The sequence below is a fragment of the Hydra viridissima genome, unplaced genomic scaffold (assembly GCF_058129835.1).
Source record: "Hydra viridissima isolate aposymbiotic clone 2 unplaced genomic scaffold, HvirCarnegie_v1 scaffold_1, whole genome shotgun sequence".
NCBI classification, from domain to species: Eukaryota; Metazoa; Cnidaria; class Hydrozoa; order Anthoathecata; family Hydridae; genus Hydra; species Hydra viridissima.
The window spans coordinates 6,116,685-6,143,905 of NW_028324300.1; the positions used below are offsets into that span (position 1 = coordinate 6,116,685).

General features: G+C 27.1%; 1 protein-coding gene and 2 long non-coding RNA genes across 24 annotated transcripts; 2 read left to right on the top strand and 1 right to left on the bottom strand.

Annotated features, from left to right (window-relative positions):
- Positions 1-391: 391 nt before the first annotated feature.
- LOC149893063 (uncharacterized) lies at positions 392-8,989 on the bottom strand. Of its 15 annotated transcripts, XR_016454247.1 has the most exons (6): positions 8,478-8,975; positions 7,103-7,159; positions 6,213-6,289; positions 4,585-4,679; positions 3,685-3,750; positions 1,624-2,377 (listed from the first exon to the last, which is right to left on the bottom strand). It is a non-coding gene; the product is annotated as an uncharacterized LOC149893063 (long non-coding RNA). The 15 variants fall into 15 exon arrangements; XR_016454232.1 differs by lacking the exons at positions 1,624-2,377; positions 3,685-3,750 and adding an exon at positions 392-537 and having other exon boundaries at positions 8,478-8,964; XR_016454233.1 differs by having other exon boundaries at positions 3,685-4,679.
- Positions 4,202-6,454, top strand: LOC149893064 (uncharacterized). 6 transcript variants are annotated; one of them, XR_016454215.1, is made up of 6 exons: positions 4,243-4,333; positions 5,303-5,373; positions 5,484-5,517; positions 5,643-5,666; positions 5,783-5,853; positions 6,219-6,454. It is a non-coding gene; the product is annotated as an uncharacterized LOC149893064 (long non-coding RNA). The 6 variants fall into 6 exon arrangements; XR_016454210.1 differs by having other exon boundaries at positions 5,484-5,666; XR_016454216.1 differs by lacking the exon at positions 4,243-4,333 and having other exon boundaries at positions 5,204-5,373.
- On the top strand, positions 8,933-27,180 carry LOC145187376 (gluconokinase-like). Of its 3 annotated transcripts, none has more exons than XM_090093332.1 (6): positions 8,933-9,037; positions 11,385-11,521; positions 20,443-20,473; positions 22,075-22,161; positions 24,294-24,337; positions 26,870-27,180. In XM_090093332.1, the coding sequence occupies exons 2-6, from the start codon at positions 11,472-11,474 to the stop codon at positions 27,177-27,179; spliced, it is 522 nt and encodes a 173-aa protein (XP_089949458.1). In that variant the 5' UTR covers positions 8,933-9,037; positions 11,385-11,471; the 3' UTR covers position 27,180. The 3 variants fall into 3 exon arrangements, with proteins under 3 accessions (XP_089949458.1, XP_089949468.1, XP_089949464.1); XM_090093342.1 differs by lacking the exon at positions 26,870-27,180 and adding an exon at positions 24,792-25,892; XM_090093338.1 differs by lacking the exon at positions 8,933-9,037 and adding an exon at positions 21,011-21,954 and having other exon boundaries at positions 11,403-11,521.
- The last annotated feature ends 41 nt before the right edge of the window (positions 27,181-27,221 follow it).

Sequence of the window (27,221 nt, forward strand, 5' to 3'; positions counted from 1 at the left end):
AGTGGGATTTACAACTTGAATCAGGTAAATGCAACTTGTTAGAGGGTTTGTTGGTTGATGTAACAAATTTATCTTTTTAATTCTTTCATTTTGATTTTTGATTTTACTTTAATTTGAAAAATTTAGATTAAAAAAATTTAATTCAAATTTTTAAAGAAATTATAAAACTGTCAAAATGCAAATTTTTAATTTAACTGACTAAAACTGTTAGGAAATATCCTATCATATTTTAAAAATCATATTTTGATACAAAGTATCAAGAAGAGTAAAAATGCTGAAATAATTTTATTCAGGTCAACCTGAAGGTCTATCTAAGTCTGATCAGCATCAAAGAGCAGCCATCTCTGGAGATTTAGACTCTTCAATGAACAGTTCCATGTCTGCTGCCTCCTCGAGCAGAACCTCAACTCCAGTTAAGCGCAATGCATCTCATAGCCAATTTGAAGAAATTGATTCAGAAGATGATGAAGATCAGCTTAATCAGGTCTCCAGTGGTTCAAGTCAGAGTTTTGATGATAATGATGATTACGCATCACCCTGAATTCAAACAAAGACAACTTTAAAGTGCAGGTATTTATTCGTTGGAAATATTTAAACATCTAATAGTCTTATTCTTATACCCAAAATCTTATAAACACAACTCATTCCAGTATAACTTTTAGCAACTAAAATCTTTGTAAGAAAAAGTATGAGATACTTGGAAAAATAATAAATATGAAGAATAGATTAAAAAAAAAAGAAATATGAAGAATAGATTAAAAAAAAGAAAAGATTAAAAATAGTACGGTTAACATTTTTTTTTATTTTCAGGCCTCAAACGCATCAAGAAAAATCTCCTTTTGGCTCTTCGTTTCGTCATCATTAATTTTTTTATGTTGGTTCTTCAACTTTTCAAGACATTAACATTTTTTTTTAAGAAGAATTATTATGTTTAACTGTTTGTGTTACTAAAGTTAATTTTCATATATATTTTAAGTTCCTTTGCAGTACTAAAATCAAGAGGAAAAATTAAAAGGGCTGAATAAAATAATTTATGAATGTTATTTTTCATAATAGTAAGGCTATCATCAGACAGGCAATATTTTGCGGCCATTTAGAGCTTAGAAATACATAACAAGATAGGTGATGCGAAATCTAAATATGCAAAAAATAAAATTTGCAATATATTGCAAATCCGTAAATAAAAAAAAAATAGCAAAAATAATATTGTATTGTAATGTGTAATTGTATTTAATTTTTACAATTACAATACTCCTAACCCTAATTGTAGGTATGTGTGCAAAATTTTTAAACTATTCAGCTATTTAATTATTTTACATCATTGTAAAGAGCTTTCAATCAGTATAACGATGGTGAAAATTTCATAAAAAACTAATGATTCTACTAAAAGTTATGCCCATTTAAGTGACAAAAATTCATTATAAGGAATGCTTAAGAAAACTGCAACCAACTTAAAAAATTAGCGTTCGGCTTACGGTGGTTTTATAATAGAACTTCATTGTTTAGTTTTTAACGCATTACTTTGCCTCGATTATATTTTTATTCAACTAATAACAGAATATGGTTTTTTTTGTGTTTTTGTGTGTAAATTATGTTTTGAATACTTTAAAAAAATCACCAATATTTTAAATAAAGTTTCATTTTTCTAAAAAAACAATTTTTTAATGAATAAAAAAGTCAAATATACAAAATGTTAATAATCTTGAATCCTACCCCCAACCTCTCCAACAGCAGAATATTTGGTACCTTTACTGCGTGCAAAAATATAATATGAGCGTGTCATTATTTTTTAATAAAATTTGGCAGGTACATAGAAAATAGATATAAAAAATTGATTCAAAAGTTAGAAAAAAAACCCATCACCCCTTCAATGTCAACTCACTTCCAGAACAGGAATGAAGTTTTCAATAGCAATGAAATCACTAAAAACGTTAGTAACTGCAAAAAAAAAACAAATTGCAGTAAACTTACAACACTCTACTTTTAAAATATTAGTCAATATAAAATTCTAAAAAAAAGACGAGAAAAATCCATCCTTACGACACCTACCTCGAGCACGCGGTGAAAAAATGGTCACAGATTTTAACTTTAAAATCGGTGCCGTAAATCGCAGATACGCACGTACCTACATATTGCGGTAATATTGAGTGCTTGTTAATTGACATTAAGGGTCTGTGTCTCGGAATCGCTTTCTCGAAATGAATCAGGAAAAGCGTAACGAGGCAAAAAATGTCCCGGAATAAATAACGAGACAAACATAAAAACTGTTCACTGAATAAAGTTATAAATCACACGGTTGGCGTGGATCACGATAATGCCAACCTAGCTGACCCAAGAACGCCACTTATATGGATTGATAGCGTACACATCAAGATAACTGTGAAAAAAATCAAATGTTTGTTATATTGACCAAGATAATTGACTTAAAAAATTTAGATAAGATAACTGAACGCTAAAACGTTTGGAGGGCCAGTCTGAGGAAAATTAATCTTTACAGATTTGGGTTGTTTTGAAAAAAAATTTGGAAAACTTTTATAAAAATTGAAAACTTTTGATAGAGATTTTCAATTCACAAAATTGAAAATCTCTATCAAAAGTTTTCTAAAAGTGTAATAATTTTTAAAGAGATAATAATTATTTTAATATAATATAAGAGATAATAATAATTTTTTTAACGTAACTTTTTGTTATGAAGGGTAAAATAGTCCTTTGGAGAGCGCTAAAAATCGTTCGTAGGACTGTGTCATCAAATAAGATCTCTTTTAAATTGTCATTAAGTGTAACACGTATCATTGATTTAAATAGTTATAAGTATGTTAAAAATTGTAATTGTTAACAAGTGTCATTAGTAATTGTTAACAAGTATGACTAATTTAAATAATTATAAGCTTTTTTTTGAACATTAAATGGATTGCAACAATGTGTAACTTTGTGAACACGTTTATAATGGAGACAAGTTGTTGATTTGACATTGATTATTGATAGCCCAGCCCTCCACATTAATATCTATCTATCATCATCAAGAAGGTCTTCAAAGCATTCAATTCCAAGCAAGGGTGTGTACGTTATCAGATGACATTCACTTCCTAAATGAATTTTAATCGAACACTGTTGACTGTTTGCCATTATGAAGATAATGAACATACAAATAAGACTCAGTAATTATTTAATCTAAAAATGTAGTTTTTCAGTAACTATTTAATCTAAAATTGCAGTTTTCTCTCAACACATTGATGAGATGACAACAATATTCTCTTGCAGCAAAAATCTATTTTTACAAATTTTCTTCTCCTTTTACACCAGACAATATCCCTCAAAAATGCCATAAAAACCAACACATATTTACAATTATTTTTATAATTGTCGCAGCAGAATTATAAAAGCTGAAATAATTTTTAGGCCTAATATATCATAACTGACTTTACATAACTATTCAGACAACTAAAATTATCTTGATAAAAACAAAATCTATTTTTAAACTTGTAACATTCTGCAACTTTGAATTGTTTTATTTTCTTTTTATCTTTCGATTCGCTACCCTCAAAAATGGTCAGATACCAGTTTTCAGCTGATGTCTTCGAGTATAACTTGAATTATTCAGGAAAAGGTACCACTAAAATATCCATAATGGAGAATATGGGCCCAAAAAATGGCATTTTCAGTCTAAAGTTCAAAATAGCATACCTTTATAATGATTCCAATTACCAAAACCATCTTTTATGTTAAGGTGGTGTACACCTCTTCTTTTATCTGTAAAAAATCCAACCCCATGAAAGTTAGGCAACTCCAGGAATTAGTGAAAGTGTAACCGATGGTAAGAAAATGTCTTAGCCTTTTTAAAATCAAGAAATGATTGTCAAAAAAATTTGTTTGTGTTATTTTCTCTACATATTTGGATTCAGCAACCTCAAAAAATAGTTACACTATAAAAACAATCCGTTAGAAAAAGTAACGGATTGCGTGTCTCCGTTAAATTAACGAAGTAATTCGTTTCCAAAAACAACAAAATTTATTAGTGAAGTTAACAAATTACTTAAATTCCATAAAATTCAACGGATGAAATAATAAAATCCGTTGAAAAAAAAAATTTTTTTTTTAAAATGGGTTCCGAAAGAAATTATGAAGTGCTTCCTCTGTAGATTATATTTTTTATCATTACATATCTTTTTTTCGAAATTTACATGAATTGACTTCGAGATGTTCAGAAGTCAAATGCACTTTTGATAAATGCAATAGAGTTTTCATTAGTTTCATAAAGTTTAGAAAACATTATGAAACCCAGCATTCAACAATAATTCCTGATGAGATCAAGCTGCAAGTTCAACTGCCACTAGTTAGTTTCATTTTATTTTGTTCAAGTTTATCTATGTATGTATATATATATGTGTGTGTATGTGTGTGTTAGTGTGTGTGTGTGTTTGTATGTATGTATGTATGTGTGTGTGTGTGTGTGTGTGTGTGTGTGTGTGTGTGTGTGTGTGTGTGTGTGTGTGTGTGTGTGTGTGTGTGTGTGTGTGTGTGTGTGTGTGTGTGTGTGTGTGTGTGTGTAAAACAGACAACTAAACATGAAATAAATTTCATTACATATCAGTGTATCCTTTCTTGACACACCCTTCCATACAACAGATTTTATCCTTAGATCCAAGAATCTGTTCTTAAAGTCGCTCCACCATTTTTACCTAAAAAGTTACGCTTAACTTTATTCTTTACCTCTATAACTTTTTTCTTTATGTTTATGTACATTTTATAATTTCTTATTTGTGTATATGTGTATATATGTATGTATATGTGAACACATTACAATAACTATTTGACCTATATTTTAACTCTTTTAAAAGTCTGTTTTGTAAATTTTTGTAAAGTTCTACTTTTACCATGTGACTAGTTTATTTCTTATATTTTTTTCTTGTCCTTTCTTTATATTATTTAGGTCATTGCATTTTATTAGTGAATTACTATTTGCAATGACCTGTGTTTTTTGTAACACCCTTAACACGAAATATATATATATATATATATATATATATATATATATATATATATATATATATATATATATATATATATATATATATATATATATATATATATATATTTTAAACTAAAAAATAAAAAGATATTCTTTTCATATATTATTTTTAAAATCTTGTTTGTTAGAGTTTTATTTGTCATCATATTGAAGTACTTTACATAAAAAATGATAAAGTTTTGAATTGTTTTTTCTATAATCATTTAACTATAAAAAAATATATAGATGTGTTATAATTTTTAATATTTGTATTATTATCTTATATGTTTTTAGCTTTAATATGTAGTTTAAGCAAGTTAAGGACTTAGATGGACATCAGCTTACAATGGTTTAATCATGTTCAAGTATTAAAGTTATCTGTTAATCGTTGTGTGTTTTTAAAAAAATAAATTTGTCAGTTACATCAGACAAATATTGTAAAAAATGAGTTGTTAACAATATTTTTTGTTTACAGGATCTTTAAATCACATTTACATCGTAGATAAAAGGTTTATTGCAATAAGTTTAATTAGCCAGCTTTTTTGTAGTTACACAGTTTTAGTATAAACTAATTGGTTAGTTACACAATTATCTTTATATGGCTTGTTTATATCCTTATAATTTGCTATTTTAGATACATGGTATGCAATATCACGCTGTAAGTTTAAGTTGTAAAATTAAGAATTAGATTTTGATTTGCATTTCTTTTGATGGGGATATTTACTTAGGTTAGGTACAACTAAGTTTATGTATGCCTTGTTTATATTCGTTTAGAATTTACTACTTAGACACGAGAGATGTCGTATCAAATTTAAATTCTGATATTGCTATTTGCATCTCTTTTGGTGAGCTTATTTATTTTTGTTTTAATTTATTGTTATTTAAGTTGGAGACCTTTTTTTATTTTGTTCCTGACAGGTTTTGAAGTATGTGGAAATTATAGAACCTTTCAGTTATCAAATAAGATTATCTTTTGTTACACATTTTTATTAAAGATATTATTTAGTTGTTGCATTGAACTTTATCTTTAGAAAATGGTATCAGAAATAAATAAAATAAAAAAATTTCTATTATCAATTTATAAATCAGGAATAAACAATAGCAATATTTCTTAATCGTACTTTGTAAAATTTTATTTTCATTTCATACTATTTATATAATTTAGGTTCCATATTTTCTTTATTGTATTTTATGTTATATTTACCTTAAGGAATTGACAACACGTTGCTGGAATTGAAGCGTGAAACATGTACTAAGAACAGCAGCGTTAAAACCTAAAACCTAATTTGTTAACAATTGGTTTAGTTTAAACATCTATTGTGTATATGTGTGTGTGTTTTATACAGATGTGTTATAACCTCAAATATAATGACTATTAAAAATATATTTAAAGACTATTTTGATTGTAATTAAAAGTTTGTGTACTGAATTACATTATTACAAATATTTGATTAGTTTTCAATGTCCAGTTAAAGAGTTTTTGAAGCTTGTTAACAAATTGAACACTATATTTCTCCCAACCATGTTAGTTTTGCATAATTAGTACTGCTTGTATCAGATGGGTGGTAATTATTACATTTAAAATGGTAAGAACCAATGTGTATTAAGAATATCATAATAAAATAATCCATATATTAAAAAAATGTAAGGATTATTTTATTATCAAATTACAATACTATGTGGCTTAATTCATCTTTAATTATAATGGAATGATTTTAAATGATTATTCCCTACAATAACGTTATTTTAACTGAATAAAAACAGCGGATAATTTGATGCATTGACGTAATAACTCCTTTATTTAAAAGGATTGTTTTATCGGAAAAATATCAACGGACTTCAATCCGTTAAAACTTTAATCCGTTAACTTAACGGAAAAGCCGTTGGTGCAATAGCCACGGATTGATCTGTTACCCAATTCGTTGTATACAACGGACTTTTTTTTTAGAGTGTAAAATAAGAGTTATTTACTCAGTATATAAGGAGCAAGCTACACATTCAAAATTTTGCCAAAGAGAAAGCCACTGATCTTAAAATATAACTAGATAGCGTATTCAATTGTCTTTTTCAAAAAAATTTGAAGCCAAAATTTACCTCCCAAAATGGCGGCGATCGGAGCTCTTAGCGGTGACCGATGTACATTTTTCAAGGCTTTTTACAGAAATATGAAAGAAAATAGTTAAACAGTTTTGAAAGAAAAACTAGGCTATGAAATAAAGTTTTAAAAATTTTAAAGAAATAAAATTTCTAAAAAAATCAGACAAAGAAATTATTTATATATATTAAGGTACAAAATATTCGATATACTTTTTAAGCGCAATTTATGATAAAATAATATTTATGCATAATATATGTACCTTTTAGTTCTTAGTTACCCAATTCAGTGAGCTAGAAGGTTGATAACATAATTGCATGGTAAGCGGCAGTGGTGTCTACTTATAATTTTGAAAATTTTTATATTTTCAGTCTTTGTAGCAAGATACCAGATATGTACATGCTGCATGCTATTAGCTGAGTGCTGTAAGTACACAAAACTCAGGGGTTCCTTCTAGGATTATTTAATACACAAATGTAATGAATGGATATAGTATTTAACAAGAATTTTAAATACAAAATATTATTTTACTTATATATTATTCTTTGTAATATTCCAGCTCTCAATGATTGAGTCAATTATTTTTGACTTGTTATTAAAAACGACTCATTAAGGGAACTTTTTGATAACATATATTTTGTATGTTATCAAACATCATCAACATTATGTATCTTATCAAAAAATGTATGATACATAAATTTACAATAAACTATCTGCATTAAATGTCAGAATGCATTAGTACTTTCTTATCATTTCAAACAAACCAGTTTTTTAAAATTCAAAAACAGAGGAGGTTTAATTAAACCAACCAAAAGTGTTGTTATTATATGCCAAGAAACTGAAAGATGTTTCTAAATGTTGCTTGCCTCAATAAATGGCCACCTTCCAAATGAAATAGGAATCAAAATGCCATTTCTAGTGCTGTTTTGAGATCAGTTGATTACTAAAAAATTTTAATGAACAAACTTCTCATATGTTTGACTCAACTATAACTGTTAAACATTTATTTGCACTGATTACACTTCTTTCAGAAAACTATGCAAAATTAAATCTTTATCACCTGGGTAAAAACAAACTGCCAAAATAACTGAAAAAAAGCTTAGGAAGCAATTAAGAAATCTTATGCTATTTAAAAACCAATCAAAAATATTTTTATGATATGATATGAACCTCTGAGTTGTGTGTAATCACAGCGCTCAGCTAATAGTTTATGCAGCATTTATAATTTTTTAGTGCCTATCTAATGCCTAAAAAACATTTTATCTTAAAAATAAAATCAGCTGCCTACCATTCTGTTGTGTTATTAACCTTCTAGCACACAGCATTGGGTAGCTAAGAACTAAAAGGTACATTAATTATATAACAAATGCTAACTATTTGAAACTTGAGATTTCTGCACAAGCAACCAAACACTTTTTCTTCACTATTATTAAACAAACTAAATTTAAGCAAATTAAAATTTAAATTTGTACTTAGTTTTACTGAGAATTTTTATTTTACTATATTTATTCTAAAAAACGAAAAACAGAAAGTTAATATAGAATAACTTATTGTAAGAATATGTTTTGTTAAATAAAAAAATATTTATAAATTTGAAATTTATGTAAATATGTTATATTCCGTTATTTTTATAAAAAAAATCTTATGTTAAACAAAAAAAAACAACTAGATTCTTATTAGAAAATTATATATTTATCAATATTTGAGCTTAAAATATAAAACTTGATTATCATTATCATCAGTTTCTTAATTTTCATATCACCATTCCTTAATCCGCCACCATCTTGGAAGACCAAAACTGGCTTCAAAAAATTTTCCGTATACGCTATGCAGTTATATTTTGAGATTAGTGGAGAAAGCTATGTCTCAGCGAAGTTGTCTCGATTTCATAAAGCAAATGGTTGCGCAACTTATTTAAAACAAAAAATTTTTTAATAGACACATCCCGAATTCCAATGATGTAATGTTACGGCTAACCATGACAAACTATTAATTTTCAAATAAAACATTTAAAATTTTTTTGTTTTTATTTGCCACAAAAATATTTTGGAACATGATGTTTTTTATGTTTGTTTATTGTTGTAAATCTTTTTCATTACTTTAAAAAAGAATATAAAAAATATGGATGTAAGATGAGGTTAAAGAAAGCCAAACTATTGCATCTGTAAGAATACATATAGAGCATGCTATTCAAAGAATAAAGCGATATAAAATAATTCGTAATGAAATATCTCTATCTTTGCATGGTTCAGTAAATCAAATTTGAACTATTATTTGTCTCCTTGAAAACTTTCAATCACCATTAATAAAAGATACAGAAAAAACAATATTTTTTTAAACTAAAAGAATTTACTTTTTAATAATGTAATAAAAAAACCGTTTTTAAATAATAATATTTTGTTTGTCATATAATTTATTGTTCAACTTCATTAGTCTCAAGTTCAACAATAGCAGGTAAAAGATATTTGATAAAAAATAAGTTTATTTTATTTAAAACATCTTTTAAGTACATTATATCAAAAGGAATTCGAATAATAATGCATCCTTTGAATGTATAAACAATGAAATCACAAAATATTACTTGTGATATACTAAGAGCCATTTGTATTTGAGTATAAAATCCATTTTCATGCTTTTTTTGCAAGACTGGTTTGTCACTTTTTATTTTCACATAAAAAGTTTTGTCGAGTACTAATTCTTTGGGTGTATAGTTTCTCTTTGACCAAGGACATTTTATTTCTATTAACCCAATTTCATTATTCAACTCTCCATTAATTAACATACCATCAGGTGACGCTGCAAGCCATGGTAAATTAGGTTGTATAACAATCCCTGTTTCTCTGCATTTTATAGAATGATTAAGTTTGTGTTTCATAATGTCTTTATAAATATCTCTATCAATAGGTTCAAACTCTTTACCATGTTGTACAGCTTTTTCAAAAAGTTCAGAATCAAATAAATTATATTTTTGTGTAAAGATGGATATTAGACTGTCAAGGTTTTTGGTTTTAATATATACTTTGTGAGCATTGCTAGAAGTAATTTTGTTTCTTCGTATTGCAAGCCATTTATCTGACAAATTTTGTAAAACTGTTGTTTTTTCAATATCTTTTGGCTCTAAATGTGTAACTTTAATTTTTCTAAATAGTGTTTCTTTTCAAAAGAAAATGTACAATTTGGAATGATGTCATTAAAGTCATCATTTATTTCTTTTAAGGGTAAATACTCAAATTCAATTTCTGGTTCTTGAATAGCAGATTCATCTTTAGCAAACTTTTGTATATTTGATATTATTTCAAAATAAGGTTCAACAAATTGCAAATGCATACTAAGAGGTGAGCCTGTTGGAAATTGACCAAATCTTGTATTTACATATTTGCAAGTGTGAATGGGTGGCACAACATGGGAAAAACCCAATTTTGTAGTCAACTTCAATAAGTTTTTTTTGCAACTTTAACACTTAAGTTCATGTGATGTTCATTAAAAAAAAGTCTTGGGTCATACAATGTAGAGTATATACCACACTTATTATTTTCTCTCTTAACAGTTGAGCTCATTACAGGAACTTTACTTATATTTTTTTAACAAGGTATGCCCCATTGTCGTTGTTTACTTGTACAAGAAATTTCAGTTGGGACTTTTTTAAGAAATTTCATAGAGTAATCAGTTAATTCTAACAACAAAGCCATTACATGGTTACAATATCCACTCAATCCTGCTGGACAAGAACAGTAAGCATACACAACATGGGACAAAATGTTTGATAGGTGTACAATAACTTCCCTTTTTTCCTTTTTCATACTCGCTTTACACAATCCTTTAGCTTGAAATACATTTTTTGCAGAATATGTAAATATTGTGTCTGATGAAATATAACGCTCATCTTGGAATTTCCTACCTCTTAAAAGTGTTTTTTTAATTGACAGTACTTTTGATTTACCACTTAATTTACGATAATTTTGAAATTCCTTTATGGTAAACAAGGACATTTCTTTCAAGCTTTTGCCCCATTTGTTATGTAAAAGATACTTTTGATTTATCTTTGTGACTTTATACGGTATAAAAACATTACTTTCTTCTAAACAATCACTTTCAGATAAGTCTTCTGACAAAACAAGAGGAATAGCTTCTTCAGTATTTAAAATATCATTTAAAGTTACAGTTGACATATTTTTTTAAATATTGAAAGAATAATGTTTTTTCATATCTAAAATTTTTGTCATGGTTCGCCTCGATTTCAGGTAGCCGTAACGTTACATCATTGGAATTCGGGATGTGTGTATTCAGCACCATTCTAATAAGATACATTTGGAATTTCGCAAGTACCAAAATATTTTCCTTCCAACTCAATATTTTGAGAATGGAAGAATGACTTCTCCACTAGTAATTATTCTAATGGGAGTTTCAGGTTGTGGGAAGTGAGTAAAAGATTTTTTAAAATTTAACACATTAAATGTTATAATTTTTTAAAAGCAATTTTACACTGTCAACCGGTGCACAGAGACTCAGGATGATCAAAAAACAGAAAAAACTCATTAAAATTTGATGAAAATTGAAAATAAACACATTATATGTGAAAATAATTGTTTTTTGGGTCTTTAGGGATTTTTAGGAATGCGTGCATACGCGTAACGCGCGCTTAAAGTTTGGCTGCACGCGTAAAAAATAATTTTAATTAAAATTTTAGAATTTTCAAGCTAATACTTGGTACATTTCTTTACTTGATATTTGTATGGTATTTAAGGGTATTGATACATAAAATTATTATTTTTTTTCAGATTTTTTATATTTCATTATTTATCTTACAATCATTTTAATAACTTCATCTGCTGATGGTTTTCCTAGATAATTCTTATGTTTTCTAAAATTTGTTATTTATTCAAACTCTCAAGTACATCCTCAGAACATACCACAATTAACAAAATTAGTTTATGTAATATGGAAGTACTATGCAGTAGCAGTTTGTATACAATAAGAGGTTTGTACATACCAGCCATACAAACTCACTATAAGTTTAGCAGTTAAAGTGTCAGTATATTATAATCTATATTATCTATCCACAAGATATGGGTAAGAGAATGTTATGCAATCTTATAATAACAATCAAGATAATTTCAGAAAAAACTTCATGATTTTTAAATGCTCCTCTGGCATAGTTCCCATCATTTGTTTCAGCTGCTACTATTGATAATTTATATTGTTCGTCCAGTACAATTACCATCATTTCAGCTGCTACTATTAATATTGTATAAAAACTTCTTGACTTTTAAAGGAAAGATTTTATCCAAAGTTTAGGGTTTATCCATGTTTAAAGGCAAAGTTTTATCCAAAGTGTCTTTAACTTTTTTGATCTATAAAACATTTGACTTTTTTTTAAAAATGTACTTTTTGCAGAGACTAAAAATAGAGCATGACGTTCAAAACCTAGTTCTTTTATTTTTTCTCTTTTGCTTCGCTCTCAAGGAACCACCTATTTTTTATGGGGTTTTCCAGAACTAAAATTACTACTTTTATTGGTCACAGGATTTTCTTGAAGCCATTGATATTCTTTTTCTATAAATGAATCATAATTTTTATCTCATTGTTTTAGTTTTTTCTTCGCTTTTGAAATGAATGCAGCTAAAGTAGCCTTTACTTTATTTATGTTCTCTTTGCTAATTTCTTCATTTTTATTTCATTTCTTTAAGAAAATCCTTCCATAATCTTAATTTATCCACTGTTTATTCACATATATTTTTTCACATTACACTGTTAAACATTTTATGTTATTATTTCTTTGACAATTGTCACATTAAGTTTCCTGTAATGTTTGAGTAAATAATATTACTTGTATATTACAAGAAATACTGAAGTTGTTAAGTAAAGGTATTTCAATTATGTAGTACTTATTGAATAATAAATCATAATTCAAAATTAACAATAAACATTTTAACAAACTTCTAAGTAGCATGACAAAACTATGTTTCTTGAAGCTATATTTAATATATTAAAACAAGTTATATAAATAAAAAACTCAAATTCAAGAAATACAAATGTTAATGAGTCCATAAAAACCTTGATTTCAGCCATTTTTGTTTGCTTTGATATAAAAAACTACTGTAAAAATGGAGGAAAACAAGGTTTTTATGGATTCATTCACATTAGTATTTCTTTAACAACTCCCTATACCACAGATGACTGCAGCAATTTCTTTATATTCTAAAAGTAAAAATGTTAGTTAACTAAAAAAAAATATCTCCTTGACACTTAGTGGAACATTTTTTTAGCTGATATTTAAAACAAAAAAGTATGTTTATATTCTATATTATTTTAGAAAATTCTTCTAATTTGAACAAAAAAAAAAACAGGTTGAAATTTATTTCAATTTAATTGAAATGTATAAAGTTAAAACTATCTTATAAGTAAATATAGTCTTTTATTTATATTAAAAAGTTTCCATTTTTATTTAATAAAAATCTCTCATTTTTCAGATTTCTCTGAAAATAATATTAAATTTTTTAACATCTTTTAACCATAAAATGTAAAATATAAGTTTCGTGAAAAAAATGGTTGTTACCTTTTAAATAAAAAATCTATCTAATTTAATATTATTTAAAAAAGGGCACAATATTTACAAAAAGTTGTGTAGGATTTATTGCAATTTTTTTGTTGTTTTGAGTCACTGTGTGGTGCTACTTTGCACCAAAATTTTCAGATTATCTTTTCAAATGTGCAATTTTACACGGTGGTAGAGGTTGAAAAACCTATAAAAACATGGTAGCTATAGTCAATCCAAAAAAAACCTTTTTTCTTTGTTTATGAATTAATGATAATAATAATAAAACTTAAAGGAAAAGTTTATTCTTACTATAATACTTTATTCAATAAAGACAATTTAAACAGTAATAAGTGCCTAACTATTCAATTAAATTTAAATAAAAAGAAAAATATTTTTTTATCTTAAAATTGAAATTAGCTTAAAATTGAAATTAAAAGTTCAAATAAAATTAAATTTGAATTGATTTGGCTCCTTAGCAGACATTTAAAATTTCTGAAAAATATTGTTTGTTAAGAAATATCTTCATACAGCCAACAGCTGAGTCTTTTACTCTAATTGTTTTATTCCTAGCTCTTTAAAAGGTTTTATGTTTACATTAAGAGTTTGAGAAGAAAAAAAAAAAAAACATAACTTGAGAAGGGAGGAAAAAATGAGGAAAAAAGTTATTGCCTAACAAAGCTTTTACTCCTGACCTTTTTTCTTATGAGTTAAAATGAAAAAAAAAATCACTCTTCAAAAGCTACTTTAGACCATTAAACCATCTACATTTAGTGCTGAAATATCTTGCCCCTTTCTCTTTCTCTTCCTAATTCTCTTTGAATCAGAGCTTTTATTAAAGCTCTGATTCAAAGAGAATTAGGAAGAGAATGATATTACAATTACAATTGATATTACAATTACAATTACTTGAATTTTTAATAGTAATTGAATTATAATTACTTGTACTTGTAATTAACTTGCAATTAATTATATTAAATTTACTTGTAATTGTACCTTATAAAATACAATAACAGTTACAATTACTTCATGAAAATGTATTTAATTACAATTAAATTATAATTACAATTGTAATTGACCCAAGTCTGTTTAAAGTAATTGACCCAAGTCTGATATCAAGCTTCTTTCTCTTCCAGTAACCCTAAAAGAAAAGAGTTATTATGGAATCAAAGAAGCAACCTTAAGTTATACCAACCATTTTTCTATATTGAAATATAGGTTATAAACTTTATGTTCTAAATGTTAAAAAGTTAAAGAAGAAATTGTATTTATTGGACTTTTTCCTAAAATCAAATTAATCCTTTTAATATTCAGAAACCACATGTAAAAATGAATCTTAAGTTCTCGAGTCAAGAGTTAATCATTTTTTGGCAATTTATTTTTAACAAAAAGATTCTTGAGGAGTTCTTATGCTTTCAATTAATTTTTATAAATATACCACCTTATCATTTCAATTCTCCAAATTTCTTTTACATCAAATTTTTTGAATATTTTCATTATTTGTGTTTCCGTATTCAGTGAGTGATAGATACTTGAACTCGTTTTATTATATTTTTGGTTGTACTACACAATTTTCGGGAAAAGGTTTATGGATAATTGCATACATAATCTTACACATTATTTATATCTCACAATAACTATAAATGTCCCTACATCTTCTTTACTGTGGTATATGAGGTATTTGATTCATTTTATTGTACTTAGTTTTTTTGATCAACTGGAAGTCATTGTTCAAAGGAGCATGCCTCAAAGAAAAGTAAACAGTGTAATATAGTAAGATGTAGCTGTAAACAAAATGTCTTGAAATGCTGCTTCTGTAACTTTCTTGAAAATATGGTATTAGCAAGCAAGTCAAAACATATTTCTTTAAGTTTCTCTCCAAGAGCCTATATACTCCATTCTTGTTTCCTGTGTTTGGCAATGTTGTGTATAATTGCTACAAGATTTTGTTCAATATTCTATTCTTTATACTTTATACAAACAAAAGCAATTTTGAATTTCAGTGGATGATAACTTTTTACTACTCAGCAGGTTATCTTTCTCTTGAAACCAATATTTGAAATTGGTTTGTGTTTTTATGTAATGAGATTCAGCATAAGCAGGGTGGCCAGCCAACTGGAAATCAGGGCAATCAGGGCAATCAGGGAAAAGCATTTGAGTCAGTGAAATCAGAGAAAAATCAGGAAAAAATTAGGGATTTTCACTTTTTTTTGCCAAAAGTCAGTGAAAATTAAATTTTAGTTCAAATTTTTTATTTTAAACTTGTATAAATGAATTTACACCAACTTTAGAAAATATACAAAAATTTCAATGAAATCTGTTAATTCTATTTATTCTATTTTTTTTAACTATTATTTTTATTTAGTTTCTTTTTATTTTCTTTTTTTTATTTTCTTATTTTAGTTTCTTTCTTATTTTTATTTAGTTTTAACTGAGTTTCTCCGCGTAGCAGCCTTGTTCGTCAAGGTTCATGTTTTGGAGTTAAAGAGTTGATCGAGGATTGTAACCACAATAAAAGTAAATAAAATAAAAACTAATAAAAAAAAAAAGAGTAGCCTCCTTGACTGAAATGGCCCTCTTGGCCTTGGGGAGGTGAATAATAGAAGTAAAGAAAAATTCAATTTATTTTAATATTTTTTTTGTTATTGTGGTTACAACCCTCTTAAATTCTAATAAATATAGTAAATATGATTGCTAATATATTATTATCTAAAGTTTGAAACTTATCTTTAAAATAAATTATTTTTGTATTCAATTTATTTAACTGTGTGCTTCTATATGAATTAAATATTATATCTATATAATATATTTTATAACTGTATGTTTATATAGTGTAGATTTTTTCAAGGTATATAATTAAAGAGTAGTAACAATAATGTCTAAACTAACTTATTTTGACAATGACTGGATCAATCATGAGTTCTATCTATCATGGGGTTGGCTAATGAGAATTGTTTCAACAACTTCTTCCAGCACAGTAGTACCACCTTTCTCTCTATTTATGGCTCAAAATGATGTAACATGTTCTGAAATACTTTGGGCACTATACGTAACTCAGCAACATTTTTCATACAGATCATGTTCCAAAATTGGACTTCTATTTCAGCATAAGTTTTCTGACTATTAGGAAAACTAAAGTGGCCTATAACATTACACATGGACTTGCCCCGTATTTTCATGATCTAGTTTTAAAAACTCTACCCACATTGTTGTATGTTTTTATGAATCTTGTTCAAAAATGCCAAATGGATATTTGTATTCGATATTGGGATGTTAGGCGTAACCAAGTGACTACAAGATACTTTTCGTCTGAGTTTCTTGGCCATGCAACTGCTTATGATTTGTACAAAGGTTTTACAAATGTCCTAAATGAAAATCTCTGAGCTAAAATTCTACAAATATCTATGGATGGACCAAATCTGAATTGGAAGTTTTTTGATATACTCAATGATGAATTCAGTAAAAAATTTGAAACATGTTGTACATGGTGCATTTCAAGCAGGTCATAAAAAAGTGATTAGGAATGTTAATGGAGTACTCAAGAGTTTTTATAATCTTTTTCATGATAGTCTTGCATGTAGGGCAGATTATCAATCAATTTGTGGAAGTGATAAATTTCCTAAGAGATTTTGTTCAACAAGATGGGTTGAAAATGTATCTGTATGTTAGAGAGTTGTAGATATTTACGATAATGTGAAGTCGTATGTTAAACACTCTAAACTACCAAACAATTATGCTGTAAATATTGTTGCTGATGCTTTCAATGATCTTTTGATGCCTGCTAAAATTTCATTTTTTCAGTATTTGGCTTTAATTGCAGAACCTTTCTTAAGACTTTTTCAGTCAGATTCTCTGTTAGCACCTTTCCTTTACCAAGAACTAGAAAAACTAATGAGATGTGTCATGCAGAACTTTATTTAAAAAAATGTATTGAAAAAGAAGTGACTGTATCCAGTTTTATATTGGAGTGGTTGATAAACTGAGGGAGAGAAGTCCTTTAAAATATAAACTTACAAGAGCTATATCCGCTTTAAAACCCATTACTATTTGTTCTAATTCTGACATAGGAAAAACCAGAATGACTGATTTATTCACAATCCTTCACGAATCTAAATGGATTAATGTTACATTAGCTGATAAGGTCAATATACAGTATCAAGATTTATGTAATCTTGCCAAAGGCATCCACAGATTACAGTTTACAAATTATAATTTTTATAAAGATAGGTTGGATGTTTTTTTAACTCCTTTTATAAGCCAGAATTTTAGTTTGTTATTTGAAGTATCCAAAATTGTCTTCACTTTTTCACATGGAAATGCGCAAGTTGAAAGTGGGTTTTCTATCAATTCAGATGTTCTTGTAGAAAATTTACATGAGAGCTCTGTCGTTGCCCAAAAACAGGTATATGACAGAATTCACCATGTTGGTGGAGTTTGCAATGTTAAAATAACCAAATCAATGATCAAAATTGTAAATATGTCTCATTCACATTACAAAGATTCATTGAAACGAAAGAGAGAAGAACAGTTGCAAGAAGAAAAAGAAATTATTGATAAAAGATTAGCTGTGCAGAAAATCAAGGAATTAAATGCTAAAAAAACAATGCCAAATCAACATCATCAGGAAGATATGCGTGAGATTGAAGTTGAATTAAAAATGCTTTCTCACAAAATTGAATGAACAGATTTACATTTTTTTGATTACATAGATTTCAATTATTTTTACTTCCTTAAATTTAAAAATGATTTTTAATCTGAAATAAATCAATTTTTGAAAAACAAAAAAAATATTTTTTTTATATTTAAAATCTTTATTTTATAACATTTTTATATGTGTGTGTGTGTGTGTGTGTTAATTCTTTTGAAAGTTTAAGATAATTCTTTTAAAGATTTCTATAAAATTTTCTGAACCCTAGTTGTTAATATGCAAATCTATTATATATATTGATATCAGGCCCGGTATAGTACCTTAAGTTTTAATACAGTAGAAAAAGGTATATAACACAATCAACAACTCAAATTTTTGTAAAAAGTTGAGTTAAAGACTATATAGACTAGTGATATTTTATTATTAGATTAGTAGTTATAAGTTTATTACAAATTTTAAGGCTGAAGCATATAATACGATTGTTTAACATATAAATAATTTCTCTACAGAAAAACTCTGACTTGTAGCTTATAAGTTATTTCCTTTATTGTAATAATCTATGATATTAAACTGGAAAAAAAAGGTACTTGTTAAAAAAGTAAGTTCAAGTAACTTAGAGAAAAATATAATAAGTCAGGCAGAGTTCAGGGAAAAGGGAAAAGTCAGGGAATTTGAACAAAGTGGCTGGCCACCCTGATAAGTTTTTCAGTGAATGGTTAATTCTGTATTTGGTGAAAACAATTGCTTTAATATTGTCCACTTTTTTTGTATAAGTTTAAAATGTAATTTTATTATTATTAAATGCTGAGGAATTGATATCAAAACATAGACTTTTTGCTGTCACTATGGGGATAAATGTTGCTTGTCTGTCACTGACTTTAGTTTTGTTTTATTAACTTAATTGTAAACTTAAATTGGTCTTAAATAGATCTTGCATCAGAATGTCATACTAAAACATACAATTATATTTTAAACTGTTATCAAAGATAATTAAATATATCAGTTTAAAAAAATGTGATGTATCAAAATTGGTGCAACAACATTATTAAAGTTTTTTACCCCTAAATGCTTTTTTGCAATCTATACATCTCTTTTACATCAATTTAAGAAAATTGTTGCATATTTCAGTTGGAATTCTTCTCCAAATGGTATTTAGTTCTTGTTTTGATTTTAATTTCTTAAGCAAAATGTTCCAACTGTAGTTGAACAAACACATTTTTGCAGTATTGTTTGAAAGTTTTGGTGAATTCATGATAACTGAATCTTGAATTAGCTTTCACTTGACAGAATATAAGACTGTTCTCATGGTCTGAATTTTTTTTTACCTTTATTACACTCAATGCTACCTGTTATTTTAGATGTTATTAGTGTATTTCTGATGGAAATAATTCCTCATTATTGGAAATTAGCTGCTTATTAATTCTCTATTGCTGATCCTTGAATCATTCTTCATATCTATTATTTGCCACTTTATTGCTTTACTTACTGCTTCTTGATCCATTTCAATGTAACTTAACTTTCAAATCTTCCTAAAATCTTAAATATAACTATGATAGTCATCATTAGCAGTTTTATACAAATTTTTTGTAATTAATTATGAATAACTGTTGATTTTGGGAAAAAATAGAATGGAAATTCATTTTCAAATTCAAAACTTAATGCATCTACTTTGTTTTCACAATATTTTCTGGTATGTTTTTTTTATATGCACTTGATAAATTAAAATTCATAAAAAAATTGAAATAAAATCTATATAAGTCTATCAAATATGGTTATTTTTTATCATGTTTTGAAAAAAGAATTTAAAACATTCTTAGTATACCTATTTTTTTTGAAATCACTGAATATGCCTTTTATGAACTTGGTTTATGGTAAAAAAAAAAATAAGTGTTCTGTATTTATGAGTAAATATTTTGCAGAATGAATGAAAAATTGGAATAACTTACATGGAAGTATTTGTTCAGGTTTTACTATAATATTTTAAATAAAATTGCAAGATCAGCAGAGTTCAGAAAAATTCTACAAAAACCTTTTAAAGCAAAAAAATACTTCTTTTAATGAAAAAAACAATATTCATGGCATTATTTTTTTTGAAAAATCTGTGACAATGTGGCCTTGCCTGATATACATCTAATAGTTTAATGCTTTTCTTTTAGAACAACTGTTGGAAAAGCTCTTTCAGAAAAGGTATTTTTTTGGTTGTTTTATAATGAATGTAATTTACATTTTTAGTTTCAGAAAAAAGTTCTTTGATAATTTGTCATAGTTAATTCACTGTCTGCAAAAAATTAGAAATAATGTTTGTGGCTATTCCTGAGAAAATCCTTTGCAAATATTGGTATACACTCATAGAGCAACTATACAAAATATTTAACTCTTTTAGCTTTGTTTGAGAGATATTTAATTAAGGAAATGAAAAACACCATTAGAAATAAGAAAATTGGTGATTAATCAACATAAAACTAAGATTAAATAATGATAATTTAATCTTAGTTTTATGTTGATTAATCACCAACTTTCTTAAAAGAATTTTAACCATCAAGAAAAAACAATCTAAAATTGTCCTCCATTGGGATTTTAATTATTTTTAGTAATCTTTTAAATTTATCATAAACCATACCTTCATTATATTACCACATTCAAAGGTTTAACCCTCCTTTTCCCCCTTTTTATTTCTTTAATTTGAAAAATTAGAATTTCCTGTTTAATTTCAAATCTGTTTAGAAAACTGCTGCAACAAGATATTAAAACTTGCGATGAAAATTTTCAAACAAGCCATTTTTTAATGGTCTTAAATGGTCCTGTTGGACCTAAACAGATTGCATCATAATGATTAATAGCAAGCTGAGATCACCTTATGGTAACTTATCGCAATCTTGGTTGTTATTATTAATATTATTATTATTATAAATGCTTTTTTCAAAATAGTTCTGTTAGCAAAGATGATTTTTAATTTTTTTGCCAACCCTTTAAAATCCAAGACATGGTCTATGTTAAGTTCAATATCTTACTTTCTAACCCCAAAATGAGGCAGCTAGAATCTATTTGTGAGTAGATTCCAACTACCTCAAACAAGTAAATATAGACACCAGAATGGTTTAGCCATAAAACAAATTTTAGCTGCTAAAGGAAAAAAATTCTCGGAATTTTTCACAATATTAAAATTCAGCATTTCTAAGGAATATAGCACAGCAACAGAGTATATTAAGGTTGTTTGTTAAGAATTAAGAAGAAAAAACTCTGCTGCTTAAAAAGAAAACCTCTGCAAATCATCTCATCAAGCTTAGAATTTCTTATGGAAATCATTTTTAAAAATAAGTCTAGGTGTTATTAAAGCATCACCAGCAATTGATGAAGCATCCTGCCCTCAGTTAATCCTACAAGAATATCACATTACATGTTTTTATTAGGTTAAAATCTTTGGTATTTATAATTATAGTCTCTCTATATATGCATATATATAGAGAGACTATAATTATACATGTTAAAATATTGCAACTTTGCAATATTTTAACATGTCTAAAAAAATATTTTGATAGAAGTAACTAAATTCAGCAGTTTTGTAACTTAATGCAAAGAAAGCAGCAAATTACCTTGATCAGAAAGAGAATGATGTTTTCTAGTTTACATGACAAATTGAACATTTGTGGGAAGAGTGTAAGTAAAAGGTTAGAAAATAGTAAATTTTAACCAAGGTATCTTGAAATATGGTACTAATATGGGAATGAATGGAAATTACTTTTACATATGATTTTAGTTACATTTGGGACTCATATTTATTATTATAGTTGAATGTTGAATTCATTGATGCAGATGACTATCATACTAAAGAATCAGTAAATAAAATGCGTGATGGAGTACCTTTGACTGATAAGGTATATTAATGTTTGTCTAATGATTGTTATAAAATTTTCTACGATGGTCCCCCCTAAATGTTAATTCATAATCCTCAAAGATATCATTTGAAAAATTTCACAAATTCAGGAAATATTAAATATCAAATAAAGTCAAGTAATTTATCTTAAGCAAGTTTACCTCAAAAAAGACACTGCAAAAAAAGTTGTGCAAAAAAAAGAACTTACCTGGTGAAGAATTGATAGGATTTATGAAAAAATATTAATGAAATAATAATTGAATTTAATAATTTAATAAATATTCATGTTACACAAGTTTCTGTGGTTTTTAGAACCATAAGTTCAGATGCCAAGTATACTAAACCATTTCCACAACCCCCATAAATCAGTGTTTTTTAACATAGGTTTATATATATACAGTACTGTGAATAAGTTTTAGCCCACCATAAGTTTATAATTATTTTTGATTTTATCGTAAAAATATAAAGGACTTATGAAGTAAAAAAAAGTCAGGTTTTTAGACACATATATTATAAACAAAAATGTCCAGAAATAATTTGATAAAATATGATACAAAAGGAAAGAACAATTAATACGTCATATGTCCGCCTTTTGTGTTGATCACATAAGCGAATCTCCTGGGAATTGATTCATATAAATTTGTAATGAAATTTTGTGGAATATTGTCCCACTCTCTTTTTAATATTTGAAACATTCTTCGACATTTTTGGGGTTATATTCAGCCTTTTTTTTTCCAGATATCCCAAACATGTTCAATAATGTTCAAATCTGGACTTTGAGAAGGCCGGTTCATTACTTCGAGAACTCCCTCCTCACACATGTCCTGCAAATATTTTTTGGCCACTCGGGAATAATGTTTGGGATTATTGTCTTGCTGTAGAATGAAATTATTACCAATTAGTCTCATTCCAGATGGTATTGCATGGTGTCTAAAAATTTCTTTATACTGTTCTCCTGTCAGTTTGCCATCAATTCTGATTAAATCACCTACTCCAGATGATGAAATACAACCCCAAACTAAAACAGAACCTCCCCCAAGCTTAATTGTTGGATGTAGACAATCAGGGCAATAAGCCTCTCCTACCCTTCTTCTTACATACTGTTGTCTTCTGCTACCGAACAATTCAAATTTTGATTCATCTGTGTATAGTACACGGTTTAACATTCCTTGCGTCCAATTATTATGCTGTTTTACATATTTAAGTCTTTTTTCTTTATTGCCACGACGTAGTAAAGGCTTTCGAATTGCAAAACACCCTCTTAACCCAGCAAATGTCAAATGCAAAGATGAGGAAACACTTGTCCCAGTCGCAGCCTGAATGTCTTGGTCTAGTTCACTGGAGGTTTTTTTCCGATTTCGCAGAGACACCTTTTTTAAATTTTACCCATTTTATTACTTAAATAACAATAAAAATAATAATAAAAAAGAAAAAAAGAAAAAAAAAAAATTGTAAATTAGAAGTTTCGCTCTTAAAAAAAAAAATAATATTAAACACACAGTATCTTTAAAATATCTTTGAGCTGAAAACAAATGAGGTTACGAATTGGGTTAAGATCAGCATACAATGAAAATAAACACGTTAGATATCTAAATTCAAAAATCTATGTAAAATTTTGATAAATATTGCTTTTGTCTGTTAAAATAGTGTTTAGTATTGTTTGAAGTTAGACATTATTTTAAATACAAAAATAATTGGAAGCTATTATTCAAAATCTGTTAAAAAAACACGAGTTTTAATAAATGGGCTAAAACTTATTCACAGAATTGCATGTATATATACATATTGGCAAACACTTTTCTTCTGTAAGAAATTTTTATATGATTTTGTTATTAAATAAATGTAAAACTGAGGTTATGCAAGCAGTTAGCTAAGTACTTTTAAGAAAGGCTCTCCTTTTTCATATTCCAATATAATGTACCTGGCGAAAAAAATGTTTTGGAAAATGTACTTAAATAATTTGTGAAAGATGTTTTACTTGCCTAAATTATTTAATATCAAAGGCAAAAGCTTAATTACCGCAAAATTATGTTACTCCTAAGTTTATTTAAATCTTACACAGTATTTGTTATACATAGTATGTATATATAATTTTGTTATACATAGTATGTATATATAAGTCATGTCTTCTAGGATCGAGTTATATGGTTAAATGTTCTTCGTGACATCATAATCAAGTAAGTTTTAAATTGAACATTAAACTAAAGCAAAGTGTTTTCTTCTGAAAGCTAACTTGTTTAATTGATAAAGTTAAAGTTTTTTGATATTTAAGTTTTCTTTTTGCTAATTTATGTAGTTATGTAATCATGTATTTTTGCTAATGTATGTTATTATTAATGTATACTATATATATATTGAATGTTGCAAATTGAAGATCCAAAGAAAAGGTGTGTTAAGTTATAAGGAAAATAATTGCGTCATGTGAACGTCTTCAATAAAAATAAAAATAAAAATTTTTTAGTTATTTGAAAATATTTTTTTATAAGCCTATTGCTCTCAGTTATGTCTGGTAAAATCATTCATTCAATACTTTTAAATCTTCCAGTTCTTATTGAATATTATGTCAAAATAGATATTCACCATCAGAATCATAAACTCTATTGAAAGGAATTATTTTCTTAATTTATGTAGTTGTGATTGATGACAAGGCCGCTTTGCTGGTGAATAATAGTGTTATACACCTCTCGCATCACATAGACGTTGCTCGAGTTAAAACTGTCGTTGCCTTTGTTTTAGCTTTCGCTAAAATAAGACTCATCGAATATGAGTGGCTTTTATTCGAGTTTACCACTTGTCTTTGCTTTTGCTCTCTAAGGCTCAGTTTACTGCGATATATTCGTTTTTTGTTTCGGATAGCTGTCTTTCTTTTTAATTTTTTGCAAATAAATTAAATAATTAAAAATGTTTGCATGTCTTATTTCAAGGAGCTTTTTGTGAAACTCGTCTTTATATTTAAATTTTTTCGACGTTTTTAAATTTTCTTTTCGGCGTTTCTACCATCTAAATTTTATTACGGTAAATTTTATTATGCGCTTTACTATATGAACTAATGTTTTTGAAATATATTCGGCATATTTATGCAATTCAAAGTTTAAGTTTACAATTCGATAAAATGTAACGTTCGCAATTGTTATTAGATAAAACCATTAAACAACTTAAGTCATTTTGTGTGATTACACTTGATGAACATCTTTTTTTTTCTTTCTTTTTGATATGCATTTTCATCCAACGAAAAATTTTTTAGGAAAAATAAAAGCTAATAATATACAAGTGATTATTTCTATTAACTTTTTCTAATATTGATCGTATCTTTTTGCAACAACTTTCAAAGAACAAAAATAATGCTAAAATGCCTTGGAGCCATTTGATCTTCAGAAAAAAGATGAGGCAAGGTCTAGACAATTTTCTAAATTATTATTATGCAAAGACAATAATAAGTTGGATTCAAAAGACATTTACAAAATGTTCATAATATTATTTTGCGAAAAGAATGCAGAGGTGAGCTACCAAATAAATATTCCATTTAATCAAATTTGGGTTCTATGATAAAAAAAAATTGAGTGGAAACTTTGCTAGTCTTGCAGCTGTAGATGCATTCTTTATAATAAGTATAACGAAATCTGATCAAATTCATGAATTTCTTCGAGAAAAAAGCTAACTTCTCCCAAATACTCAACAGATGTCATGAATCTTATGTAAAATTACTACAAGAAAATAGCTGAAAAAACAAAAGTAAGATACTTGAATTAAAAACAAAAATAGGTTCAAATTTAGTGTTGATTTAGATGAATATTCAAAATGTTCTAATAATTCAAAAACTGACTGTTTAAAATATGCTAATAATAAATTTGGACAAGTAATTAAAAAAACTCGTTGAAATGAATTTCAACATTGATTTTATGTTGGTCATGGTTCAAAAATTTGTTAAAATTAAAAAAGCAGTTTGTTTTAGCTGATGAACCTAAAGTGATAGAAAATTTAACAAAAAGTCTTACCACTTTTCTAAGGTTCTGAAATGATTTTTGGGATTTGTTTTTAAGGAGTTTACACTAACTTGGATTAAGGGAAGTTACACTAATAACACTCAAAGAGGGTGTTATTATAATTAGTGTAACTAAAAATTAAGATTTAAGAACTTGATGTTCATGGAAATTATTTAGCAAAGGATCTTACGCTCTAGTTAAAACAATTGCTCATAGAAGGAAAAAAGATCTTGTTGTCTAAATGCTTTTTCAGCCTCAACACTAGATGGATAAATAGTCAAAAGATCTTATAATTTGGCTCTTTTGATTACTTGTCTTGTGTTGAGGCTGAAAGAGCATTTAATTCAACTGAACTTTTTTTTACCAAAGTTTAGGACTAATTTTATAGACCGTCATTTAGATGCAACAGTTTTCTTAAGAACCTTTAAAACTTAATATGACGAAACTAATTTCTCAAGAGCAATTAAGATACATATAAACACTTTAACTGGAAGCGAAAGTGGTCATTGACTTTTGTCACTTAAAAAAATAGCTATTGCCATCACATTTGCTGAACATCGTGGCGATTTCTTGCTCGTTTTACTTGCAATCTTTAATTTTATTCAAATTAATTATTACAAATGTTTATATTAGTAGTTATTATATCATTAATTTTTTATGTTGTTGGATGTTTGTTTGATCTTTTTTTGGAATCTTTCTATACTTTTTTAAACTTTAATTTGATAGGAAAATATTGGAAAAAACTACGATTGTACTCGCCTGTTCAGCTCTGAAAAAAGATTATCGCGATATACTGAAAACATCCGAAAATGTTAAATTTTTTCACCTTGCCGGTAGCAAAGAACTGATAAAGCAAAGAGTCGTATTAAGGCAGCATTTATTTATGTCTCCAACATTAATTGATTCGCAATTTTCTTGTTTAGAAGCACCTTTAGGGGATGAATGTACCACAATAAATGTTGAAGTTAGTGTAGATGAAGTTGTTAATATTATAATCAGAGAAATACATTTTAAAGAACGTTTGAAAAAAGTTTAAACTGTAAATTGTCATTTTAAAAGGTCAAGTGTTATCTAAAGG

Bases quoted from the DNA above. Each gene is read 5' to 3' on its own strand.
- LOC145187376 (XM_090093332.1), top strand. From the start codon at position 11,472: ATGACTTCTCCACTAGTAATTATTCTAATGGGAGTTTCAGGTTGTGGG. The intron at 20,474-22,074 runs GTATTTTTTTGG...TTATTATTATAG, and splicing joins GAAAAGCTCTTTCAGAAAAG to TTGAATGTTGAATTCATTGA. The intron at 22,162-24,293 runs GTATATTAATGT...CATGTCTTCTAG, and splicing joins GAGTACCTTTGACTGATAAG to GATCGAGTTATATGGTTAAA.